Genomic DNA, 13,013 nt, shown 5'->3' with positions numbered 1-13,013 from the left:
GTGTTTTCTGGGTGTGTTCTAACTGGGTGGGGGTTGGGTTCACTGGGACAACACAGAGATTGCTGTGCCTGATCACTAGGAACAGCAGATCTCCATGCAGTCCCCTGTCAGAACGGGGATCTGCCTTGTTTACAGATCCCTGTTTTGCCTCTCTGTGCAGCATTAGCGGGTGGCCGGGAGACATCGAGTCCTCCGGGCTTGCGCGCGCGGCCACGGTGCGCATCAGGCATGCGCGTGCCCAAAGTATCTATTGCACTAAATGGCATACAGGTACGTTGTTTCGTGCAAAAGATCCGCCATGCCGCAGTATATGTGCAGTGAGTGGTCTTAAAGTGGTTATTTACACAAATCACAGGTTTTCATTGTGCACTATTATAACTTTCCAGCCAATTACACCATCAGTTGATAAGGGGTGACATCTAGTGCATGCAAAGCATCTTTGTTTGCCCCTCCCCTGCCCCTCTCCATCAGCTCTGAGGTCACATTAGCTTAGTGAGGGAGAGAAACTGAGAGAAGAGAAAAACCTTGGAATACCAGTCAGTACTGTATTTGGAGGCAGCTTGGTCACGTGACGTACCCCCCGTGCTTTGGACTGTCGGAGAGATCGTTTGGTTATATATGTGAGCGGCGGCTTTCATTCCCCAGCGAATCCCACTATAGGAACCGCTTTGAGCGGTGACAGGTCCGCAGCCTCAGTGCCGGATGGGCACCCCCCAATGTAAGGAGCCATTTGGCTGTTTTTTATGTATATTTTAACATTTTAAATTAAACGGTATCACGCTATTTGGCTTCCTGGCCTCTCTTCTTTTGCATACAATCCCGTGTGAGGTTCCTGAATCTGCAAAGTGGTCTGCCCGTATCTCCATGTGTTGCAGGCACAATCCTGCATAAGCTTAGTTGACCATCTTTTTCATTAAAGGGGTCAACGAGCTCTGGTAAGAGCAAACTTTATCTAAAGCACCTTGGGTGGAATTGAAAATTATACAGAAGCGGTGGTGGCATTTCTTCTTTCACAGAACTACTGTATCAATACAATTGGACTTTGTTCACTGTTTTATTTTATTTTTATTTTTTGATCATATTTGAATTCACTGTGTGTGGTTTCAAGTGCAGCTCCGACTGCAACTGTTGGGACTTATTTATATACTATTTTTGTTATCTATGTTGCAATTTCATTGCTAAACAGATACTTTTTCACGGCACTATACTTATTTTGTATGGGCCTAGCGCCCTCTATTTATATTCTATCATGTCCACATATCACTTGTGTTATTGAGGAGCAGCTTATAATTTATTTATATACACTTATAAATATTTATATATTTTTATCTATAGTTAGGCGCGGAATTTCACTTTACACAGTACTGTATTTGCTTTGGAAGAATAAATCACCTCTATAGCTATGTGTCCTACATGTGTGGATGTTGCTGCGTTATACAAAACTATTTGTTTCATTTTTTTTACATTTTAGAATAGGGTGCCTCAAGATTTTAAAGGGTGCATTGACTGAAAAAAGGTTGCAAAACACTGATAAAGAAGCAACAAGAAATGTGAGGAATCCACTTAGATTGTTGCCGTTGAAACATCTCTCCCCATTAGAAGATTTTCACTCTACTCCTATTCTGGTGACAATTCAAAACCTTTGGATGACAGTGGTCACCAGTGCAAACACACAGAGTGAACCCCCCTAATGGGACTTAGTTAGGGGTTCCCACTCCTTACCATTCTATGAAAACTAGAAAACAAAAGGTTTTCACTTGTTCTGTTTCCTGGTCATTGTGCTTCTCCTCTCTATTCTTTATTTTTTGGCATCCTTGTTCTGTTTCCTCCTTCTCATGTTCTATTCTAAGCATTTTCACACTACAACTTGATGGTGCAGCTGGCAAACACCCCTTGTCAGCTTACTAGACCACTAGAATCATTTGTTCTCTCTCCTTCCGCATGGTGAATCCATTTGTTTCAATCTCTTTTCCTGAATCTCCCTCTTATGATATAATCTTTTCAGTGGCCCGAATTCAGATAGGAGTTACGACAGTGTATCTCCGGAGTGTGAGGGGTCGTATCTATGCGCCTGATTCGTAGAATCAGTTACGCATAGATTTCCCTAAGATACGCCCAGAGTAACTCTCTTACACCGTCGTATCTTATGCTGCATATTTACGCTGGCCGCTAGGTGGCGCTTCCGTAGATTTCCGCAAGGAATATGCAAATTAGGTAGATGCGCCGATTCAGAAACGTACGTCCGCCCGGCGCATTTTTTTACGTCGTTTACGTTAGGCTTTTTCCCGCGTAAAGTTACCCCTGCTATATGAGGGGTATCCTATATTAAGTATGGACATCGGGCCAGCGTCAAATTTTCCGTCGATTACTTCGTTTGCGTAAGTCGTTCGCGAATAGGGCTGGGCGTAATTTACGTTCATGTCGAAAGCATTGGCTTTTTGCGGGTAATTTGGAGCATGCGCACTGGGATACGTTCACGGACGGCGCATGCGCTGTTAGCCAAAAACGTAATTTACGTGGGGTCAGCCATCATTACCATACAACACGCCGACTGCATGTAGAATTTGAATTCCGCGGGCTTACGCCGGACCACATACGCTACGCCGCCTTAACTTAGGGCGCAAGTTCTTTCTGAATATGGAACTTGCGCCCTAATTTTTATGGCGGCGTAACGTATCTGAGATACGTTACGCCCGCCAATAGATACACAATTGTATCTGAATCCGGGCTAGTGTGTTTATTATAGTTTTGCGCCCCCCCCATTTTGTCAAAACAAGGTTTAAATAAAGCAAACAAGTAAAAGGAATAATAGGATTTATAGATTTCTTATGATAGTACGTAATGATATGGCTTATAGTCGTCTTTCAGAATAGGCCGCAGTGTTGACTGGTCGTGTTTAGTGATTTCCACAGCTTAAAACAATATTCTGCTTTTTATTCTGCTTCTGCAATAAAGCTATGCTTATTGAACAAAATGTTCTGTCTAATCTTCGAATAATTAAGGGATTATTGTATATACTGTATAATATTCCATCACGTTACTTGGCGTATATAACTCCCTTGTCAACTGCACATCAGAGTGCAATGGTCCAACTAAAATATTCATAACTACGAACTAATGTCTGCAAAGCTCTTTTTTATTGGCTGAACATACAGCATATGAGCTCACTAGGGGACACAAACCATATCCTGTGGTGCTACCGTAATGTCAAGAATTCCTAGTGAGCTGTCAACCTTCATTTTTCTGAATATGCATTGCTCCCATAGAATAGGGGCCTCCTGTATGTAGGTCACTGGTGCGAGTGCTTCCACATCTCTTTGACATACATTGCGTTAGGAGTAAACCAGCAGGCTGCTGGGTGCTTATGGCCTGAGGGGAACCAGAAAAGGCGTTTTCTTTATCCTGCAGTATATGCATAATAATTTTTAACAATAGCCTATTAGAGAAAGAGGGCATAGGGAGCCTGCTGTGCAGGTCCAACTGTTTAATCCCCTGGCAGGATGACCCGAGTTCTATTAGCTTCCTCTTCATAAAGCTGTAAACCCACCACATATATTATAATCTGACTGTACAGTCTACCAACAACTACGCAGTACGGGGGCTTGCCTGGATATTAATTAAATGGATAGTCTAGATATGTTCTCATATAATCTAGCTTTGGTGAATATAAAGGAAATTGTACGAAGGTTGTAACAAGCATGGTGAATTGTAGTAAAATCTGTGAATCTGTCTATAAAGACTAATGATATCAATGATACATCTACGTGTTTACAATGGTGTGCAGTGCTCCTAAATATGTATATATAGCACTGGTCGCCTCAACTCCTATAGTGTCAGCTCATGGGCAGCACAGTAGCTTAGTATTTATTTCTGACTTTGCAGACCTAGGGTCCTACATTATACTCTGAGGCCCCGTACACACGTCCGAGAAACTCGACGGGCAAAACACATCGTTTTGCCCGTCGAGTTCCTTGTGAAGCCGCCGAGGATCTCGGCGAGCCGAAATTTCCCATTGAACAACGAGGAAATAGAGAACATGTTCTCTATTTCCTCGCCGAGGTCCTCGTCGGCTTCCTCGGCCGAAAGTGTACACACGGCCGGGTTTCTCGGCAGAATTCAGCTCCGACCGAGTTTCTGGCTGAATTCTGCCGAGAAACTCGGTCGTGTGTACGGGCCTTACAAAATCACATGAATATTCATACCTGACCTACATACAACTTTCATCTAGGAGCTCAGACTTCCTCCCACAGGCCAAAAACATATCATTAAGCTTTACGCCAAAATAAGTGTGTGTATAGGCCAAGTGGTCACAGACCCATGACAGTAGTTCTATGTATTAAAACAGTGGTTCCCAACCTTTTTCAGACCAGGGCCTGGTAAATTCTTCCACAGCCTTCCCTGCCTCAACTGTAAAGAATAACGTTTATACGCACACAATATAAGCATGGAATTGTAGGAACATGGACCTAAATTGCTGGAAGGCTCTGGATGGAATTGGGTGTCACTGTGGGGAGGATGGGGGTTGAAATTTGAGTTAGGGCACTCTGAAGCCCTGTATGTTTCCAACGGGGGCTAAGGAGCACTAGGGAGGTTGGGGGGCACTGTGGGATACTATGGAGGGCTGAAGGCTCTGCGACAGGCTGGGAGCATTTTGAAAGGCTTTGTGGCACATGGAATCTAAAGACTCTGAGGGGGCCAGGGGGCACTGTTGACCACTAAGGGAGGTTGGGGGCACTATGGGTACAGGAAGGCACTGTGGGATGTTAAGGGATCTGCAGCTGGTTGGAGGGCCAGGAGAGGAGTGGCCATAGCCCAGCAGTGGGCCACGGCCTGGTGGTTGAGAATCATTTGTCTACAACACAGGGGTAAATGTCAGTGCTTACTAATTAAGGGGATGGACGTCAGCTTCCCATCCACGAACCTTAAAAAAAAAAACATGTTTTTGTTGGTACATGGTAGGAAGCTGTTTAAATCTCTAAACACAACTAATGACTTCTATTACTGCCTCTTTCAAGGAAATAGCAGTTGTGGTTCTAGATACCCTAATAAATTCTAAATGTGCCCCCAACGTAATACAACATGTGGAATGACAGTACTCAGCGTAGACCTAGGGAAATTCCTATTGCATCACAGGAGGTTTTTTTTTGTCATGCTGCATACCAGCTCAACTATAGGATGCAAGGGAAGAGGGGGAATTCACAGGTCCTATTTTAATCTTTCCACATGGGCCTAAATATTATAAGGCAGGGAGACATAGAAAAACAGTGAGGGCCAGATCCACAAAGCAGTTACGCTGGCGTATCTATTGATACGCCGCGTAACTTCTAGTTTGCTCCGGCGTACCTTTGTTTTGTATCCACAAAACAAGATACGCCTGAAGCTGGGCTAGATCCGACTGGCGTACATCTTAGTACGCCGTCGGATCTAAGGTGCATATTTACGCTGGCCGCTAGGTGGCGTTTCCGTTGATTTCCGCGTCGAGTATGCAAATTAGCTAGATACGGCGATCCACGAACGTACGCCCGGCCGGCTCATTTTTTTACGTAGTTTCCGTAAGGCTTTTTTCAGCGTATAGTTACCCCTGCTATATGAGGCGTACCCTATGTTAAGTATGGACGTCGTTCCCGCGTTGAATTTTGTAATTTTTACGTCGTTTGCGTAAGTCGTTCGCGAATAGGGCTTTGCTTAGAATGACGTTCACGTCGTAAGCATTGGCTTGTTGCGGGTTAATTTCGAGCATGCGCACTGGGATACCCCCACGGACGGCTCATGCCCTGTTTAGAAAAAACGTCATTTACGTCGGGTCAAGTAAAATTAACATAAAACACGCCTACATCTTTAACATTTGAATTCCGCACCCTTACGCCGGCATATTTACGCTACACCGCCGTAACTTTAGAGGCAAGTGCTTTGTGAAAACAGCACTTGCCTCTCAAAGTTGCGGCGGCGTAGCGTTAATACGATACGCTACGCCGGACTAAAATTACGATCCGCTACGTGGATCTGGCCCTAAGTGTCTTCCACAAAAGTGGGGTTGTTGTCTATTTAAAACTGTACTGGTGTCGTTTTATGCGGTTAGATCATGCACCAACAAAGCACCCTTTTCTTGAAATTGAGCTGTGGCAATACCTGAGCTGCAGGTGTTTTTATGTATAGGGAGATGACTGGTGACTCAAACTACTATATCTACAAGCTAATGCCTACAAAAGAGATGCAGCACTTTAAGCCCTCATATCCACAAATCCAAAAACCTTCCGGGGCTTTATTTTTCTTCTCAAACTAAACAGCCAAAAAAGGAAACGCAGACAAATTCCCCTCCTTGTTTTCAGCTTTCCTTTAGCTATTCTCAACAGTGTATTTAATACCTACAAATTGACTTCTGCATAGAGAATACGCTGGACACTTCACACTGCTCGAGTTACGCTGCCTGATTTGCGAGCCCTGTGTGCTGGAATAATGGCTTCACTTCATGACAGGCGTCAGCGTCGTTTGACATCCCCTAGGTCAGCGCTAGCCAATTTACTTCATGACACAAAGTGGCCCTCTGAATGTTTTATAAGCAGTAAACAGCAGCCTGCTGGAAATGAAGTCTCCTAAAGACCCAGAGGACTGGCAAATGCTGGGCTGAGGGATCAATTGACGTGTTCTAGAAAAGTCAATAATAAATCTGCCTGTGCCTCCACCCCACCTACCCGCGCACTGCTGCTGGATCCTAGAAGACATCAGCAACACCTGTATGTGTATCCCTCTGGCATCTGCTCACGTACAGGTCCCACATTCCTGCTGAGTCGCATTATTTCACATCATTAAAATACTACTGACCCAAAAAAACTGAACCAGAGGCTTCCAAGCTTGTACACTGCCATGCACTGCAGTTAATGTATAAAATAAAAACAACATCTCAAGGTTATTTTTATACTAAAACACAATTTTTTTCAAGTTTCATGACATTTAAGGCAGAACTCCATGCAGATATAATACAGTTTTAAAAGGCAGCTAGATCAGCCTCCTGTAGATTATTGTACAGTGGCATTTGGACTGGAAGAGGGAGGGGCAGCACTATGAACCAATCAGGTGTGCTACATGCCAACTTGCTAATGAGAAACATGCTGACACATGGAGATAGCAGAGGGATGACTCCTGCTCCTCCTCTACTCTCCAATGACAAGCTAGGGGCAGAATGGTGACCAGGCTGCATGCCTTACCTTCAGCAGAGAAAAGTCAGGTCAATGACCTGGCTGTGCTGCCTGAGGCCTGGTACACACGATAGGATTGATCCGCGGATACAGTCCGCCGGACCGTATCCGCGGATAAATCCTCTGCGGATTTTAATCCGATGGAGTGTACACACCATCGGATCGAAATCCGCGCCGAATTCCCATTGCGGTGACGTGTCGCCGCGATGATGACGCGGCAAAGTGCGCGACGCTGTCATATAAGGATATCCACGCATGCGTTGAATCATTACGACGCATGCGAGGGATGGGTTCGGACGGATCGATCCGGTGAGTCTGTACAGACCACCGGATCGATCCGCTGGAGCCGATTCCAGCGGATAGATTTGTTAGCATGTCTACAAATTTTTATCTGCTGGAAATCGGAAATATCCGCTGGAACGTACACACCAGGGGATCTATCCGCTGAAACCGATTTTTCAGCGGATGGATCCTCTCGTGTGTATGGGGCCTCAGAGTGCTAAGTAATGCCTCGTACACACGATACAATTGTTGGGCAACCAAGCATCTGATTTTTGTTAAAAGGGCGTGTGCCAGGATCTTGTCTTGCATACCAAAGGTACACAATTGTTGTGCAAACAAACACGAATGTAGTGACGTACTACGAGGAATTTCAGCTCTTGAGCGCCACCCTTTGGGCCCCTTCTGCTAATTTCATGTTTGGTAAGCATTGATTCCGAGCATGCACGTTTGTACTTTAGAATTTTGTGTGACGGATTTGTGTACTGACCATACGAAAATCTGACGTCAAACCATTGTCTGCCGAAAATTGACTAGCCTGCCATTCAACATTTGTTGGCAGAAAATTGGACAACAATTGTCAAAAGGAGATTTTAGGACAACAGTCTGTCAACAGACAATCCCCTGCCAACAATCAAACCGTGTGTACCAGGCTTAAGTCTCAGGAATGGATGGACAAAAATTGAAAATCTTGAAAAGTAAACTATATGGATTTTAGCTGTGTATTACCTGCCTGGCTGGAGTTCATTTTCAATTTCAGTTTTTATAACTGTGTGATATTTTATTAAATGATGATGTTCTTATCAAAATGTCAAGTTTGCATATTTGATGTAGGAAAAGAGGCATGGATTTATCTTTTCAAATACAATATTAATTTATTTTTCATGTATTGCCAGTTCTATTAACTCATATTATCTCTACTTCAAATGACTATGGGGCAGATTCACGTAGATGGGCGTAAATTTGGGCGGGCGTAACGTATCTGATTTACGTTACGCCACCGCAAGTTTTTCAGGCAAGTGCTTTATTCACAAAGCACTTGCGTGTAAAGTTGTGGCGGCGTAACGTAAATCACCTGGCGGAATTCAAATTCGGCGGGTAGGGGGCGTGTTTCATGTAAATGAAGCGCGTCCCAGCGCCGAACGAACTGCGCATGCGCCGTCCCTAAAATATCCCGGCGTGCATTGCTCTAAATGACGTCGCAAGGACGGACGACTTACGCAAACGACGTAACTTTTCAAAAATCGAAGCGGGAACGACGGCCATACTTAACATTGGCTTTGCCTCATAGACCCAGGGGCAACTTTACGCCGGGAAAAGCCTAACGTAAACGTCGTAACTTTACTGTGTCGGCCGCACGTACGTTCGGGAATTCGCGTATCTAGCTAATTTGCATGCTCGATGGGGAAATCGACGGAAGCGCCACCTAGCGGTAAAAAAAAAAAATGGAGTTAAGATCCGACGGCGTAAGAGACTTACGCCTGTCGGATCTAATGGAAATCTATGGGTAACTGATTCTAAGAATCAGTCGCATAGATACGACGGCACAACGCTGAGATACGACGGCGTATCTGGAGATACATTGTCGTATCTCCCTTGTGAATCTGGGCCTATATGTTCAATCCTCAACAACAGACACGTTATAGTGTCAGTCAGAAACAGGTGGTATTTTTGAGGTGAAAATATGCAAGAGTTTTCATTTTTTCACAAATTCAGAACAACAACAAAGGGTAATATGCAGTAAACATGGTTTGTGATAAAATAAGTGAATTGAAAAAAATGTTGATCTTACAATATCACATATTAATGAATACACCAAACGCTTTAGTGAATTGACCCTATATTATTTTTGATCTTGGTAGTGAATTTAGCTTAGGTAATGCAGATTTAAAGCTGGCCATAGGTGTGCGATTATTAAATAGATCAGAAAACTATTTCATGGGGATGTATCAATCAGATGGGTTTAACAACCCTGCAAACTACTATTGTTTAATCTGAGACTGGTGTACATGTTTCCCTGTCATCCTACATTATTTTTTTTGCTTAACATGCATGATCAGGTGTGCTAAAGAGGGTAATCCTAGCATGCATGTTTAGTCACCAATCACATTCATGCAGGCCCTAGAAAATGATAATTGGAACCCGAAAGTTTGAATCTGACTGATGTTTATTTGGACCAATACAAACATTTCTCTATATTCATGTTATGAGCAGGACAGAATGATCTTTCATCTGATTGCAGATGACAATCATTACTTGTACAAGTAGCGAGAAAATCAAAAATTGAATTTCAAAACCATGAAAAAAAGCTGGATTTGTTATATTGATGCAAAGTATCCACACAGTTTAAATCACTAACCAGTGAAATACCTGATGATTGGAGTAGGCCTTAAAGTGCTATAAAGTCTTGTTTTTATTGTTTAAAAATAACAAAAATGTAATACTTACCTGCCCTGTGGCATGTTTTTTGCATCCTCCTCTTCTCAGGTCCCTCGCCGGCGCCCCTAGCCCTTTCCTTCTGCCGAGTGCCCCCACAGCAAGCAGCTTACTATAGGGGGAACCAAAGCCGAGCCGCTGCTCTGTGTGTCCATTCAGACATGGACACATGGTTCAGCCCCACTCTCTCTCTTCTCATTGGCTCACTGATTGTGATTGACAGCAGATGGAGCCAATGTCGCCCGCTGCTGTGTCTTAGCCAATCAGGAGGGAGAGACTCAGACAGCGGAGGCTCTCGTGCAACATCGCAGGATAGATATGGGGCTCAGTTAAGTATTAGGGGGGCTGCTGCACACTAAGCCTAGGTTCACATTGCTGCGGGTTAGAAATTGTGTGAGTTCAGCTGAACTCAAACAATTTGAACCCGGCAATGCAATCTGACTTTAGGGGGGCAATTTGACAGACATTTGCGCGGGTTCCTGCACAGATGTCTATTGAAATCGCCCCCCAAAGATGCCAAAAGTAGTACAGGAGCTACTTTTGGAAACGATGCAGACCTTTGGTGAGAGTGTCATGTGACTAGTCATTTATGATTGGGAGTTTATGAAACACCCAGCTTATTGTCCAGATTTAGCGTCATCTGATTTCCATCTTTTTGGACCGCTCAAATAGGCTTTATGGGGAAGAAGATTTTCATGTGATGATGATGTGAAAGCAGAGGTGCATCAATGGCTAAACGCCCAACCAAAAACATGTTTTGCTGATGGCATTAAAAAGTTGGTACAACGTTAGGAAAAATGCATCGCAAAGGAAGGTGACTATGTAGAAAAGTGATGTAATGTGTTTTTTAAAATTCTTAATAAATCATTTTAAAAAGTGTAAACTTTTTGAAGTCCCCTCGTATTTATGTTTTTGGGCTATAAATAAGTACATCTGCCTAGAAATTACAAAACTATTCTAGTTGGTAGAAACACATTGTGGCCTCACCAAAACACTTTGCAATCTGAACTAAGGGTCTGACCAGGTTAAAGTGTAAGTAAACCCCCCTATCGTTTTCAGCCAAGGAAGCTGCCATCTTTGCCTCTGTTTAATCTACAACTGCCATGATGCTGCACATGTGATCAGTTATGACACCAGCCATTGGATGGTTTGACAGTTTGGTTGAGAGCACAACCAATGGGAGTGTTAAATTGTCAGCATGTGCCACAAATGAAACTGTGTTTACTTTTGCTTTAAGGCCGGTATCATTTTCTATGCAAAATCTACATAATTGCATATGATCAGACCACAATAACCACGTTCATTAGCATTCAATCATATGCAAGGCCTAAGGCCCAACATTCCAGCATCACAAGGTCCTGTCATTGTTGGAGTGGCTTCCACATGACGGTATCCAGCGGCACCAGAGTGCCTCTGGAACGGAAATCAAAGGTATTGTTCAATAGCAGTGCTAAAGGGAAGCTGTATCCAAGGCAACCAATGAGGTAGCATTTATCATCAGGTTTCTGCTATCAGACTTATGAAAGCTGATCAGGGATTGGTTGTTATGAGTTGTCAATATATTGGCCTTACGTTCTGCTCTACCTTGCAAAATAAGGTGGAAGCTTTGAAAGAGTTGCAGTAGAAGGTAGGCAGTTAAAGAGGATCTTAAACATTCTTTCAAATGTCAAACTGCTATCATGCTGCGAAGGTAAAATCCTGCTTATTGATGTGCTACATTTTTACAGATTAACATAACTGATATAAAAACTCAAGAGGCAACTTGCCAGGAGAGTCCCATAACTTGCACACAGTTATAAATGACAACATGGTGCACCCAGCTTCACCTGGCCCCATCTTTTTTTAAAGTTTGACTACACTAGGTAACAGACACCTGTGGCAATGAGGCTGTTAAGGAACTACAAATTGCAGGCCTTTGGGACAGGCAGGGGCTTCTAGTTGCCTGCCATTGGTTGTGAACGCCTGCTCTAAGACATCTGTATCATCAGCTCCCTCCTCTCTGTGTCACTGAAGACGCGAGAAGCACAGTGAAAATACCATAGCATTAGATATTTGTATGTCGACCAAGCAATGTCTGCAAGCTGTGTTAACCCTTGCATGGAAAGAGATGCCTGCGGCTTTTTGTCACCCCCTCCCAGTCAAGCTCTTTGATGTTTAAGCCTTCTGCCTAAAAAGTTTTTGCATCTTGATTGTATTAATCAGGTGCCCCTGACCACTTGGAATGCAGAATGCGAGCATGATACAATGGCAAGGAGTGACGAAGCAGGGGAGAACTGTGTTGTCTAGCAACTGAGAGTATTAGGAATAATTCCTGTTTAATTTTAGGCATGAACATAAAAAAATAAATAAAAAAAAGACCACAACACACATTACCTGATGATGGCATGCACAGGCGCTTGCTTACCTTTTGCCCCTCGGAGAACAAATCCAAAGCCTTCATTATCCTTTTTCTGTAGGACCACAGTCTTCTCTTCAATAATGCAGTCACTGTAGGGAGAATTTCGAGCATAACGACCATTATTACATCCCCTTGTCATCACGGCTGCAGTTGCTCTTCGAGAATACATGTTTATCATGATCACCAATTAATCACACAGCATTTACAGGTGCCAGTATGAAAGATTAAAACAAAAATCAAAAGGTGTTAAATATAAATCAAAACATTAAACATAAAAAAAAAAAAAAAAAAAAAAAAAAAGAAATAGCCGGCAGGATCAGTACTACATGGCAGAATGCAAGAGATGTGACTGGAGGAGGAGAGACTGCAGAAAACAGAGGTAGGCTCTCGACATGATGATCCTTGCGATGTACAAATGGCTGGGGGAGCAAGCGATCATGTCAGCTGTGTGCCAGACGAAACTACCAGAGAGAAGTGCATTTAATAAAGATCCCTTAAAACTCTGCAAGCTATAGATCCACCAGGGTCTTCTCCCAAATGAAAACACACAGCCAAACAGAAAAGGAATCAGGTGGCATCATGAAGCTGCCAGGGTTTTGTTCTTCTTCTTGTCCAAGCCAGCTAAAGGCACACATTAAGTCAGGGAAAAAAAACAATAAAATAACAGAAAAAAAAAAAAAAAAGAAAATCAGAGCTTTGCATCA

At 43.4% G+C, this 13,013-nt stretch overlaps 1 protein-coding gene across 5 annotated transcripts in view; it reads right to left on the bottom strand.

The window, feature by feature from the left end:
* The window catches only part of SHANK2 (SH3 and multiple ankyrin repeat domains 2), a 530,251-nt gene that overhangs the window by 194,313 nt on the left and 322,925 nt on the right, over positions 1-13,013 (bottom strand). For all 5 annotated transcript variants that reach the window (XM_040328114.1, XM_040328117.1, XM_040328115.1 and 2 more), the window contains one exon: positions 12,316-12,398. In XM_040328114.1, coding sequence (XP_040184048.1) covers positions 12,316-12,398 — 83 coding nt within the window. The remainder of the gene's footprint in view (positions 1-12,315; positions 12,399-13,013) is intronic.

Source organism: Rana temporaria, chromosome 11 (genome assembly GCF_905171775.1).
Source record: "Rana temporaria chromosome 11, aRanTem1.1, whole genome shotgun sequence".
Lineage (NCBI taxonomy): Eukaryota > Metazoa > Chordata > Amphibia > Anura > Ranidae > Rana > Rana temporaria.
This window is presented reverse-complemented; position numbering and strand designations above follow the sequence as displayed.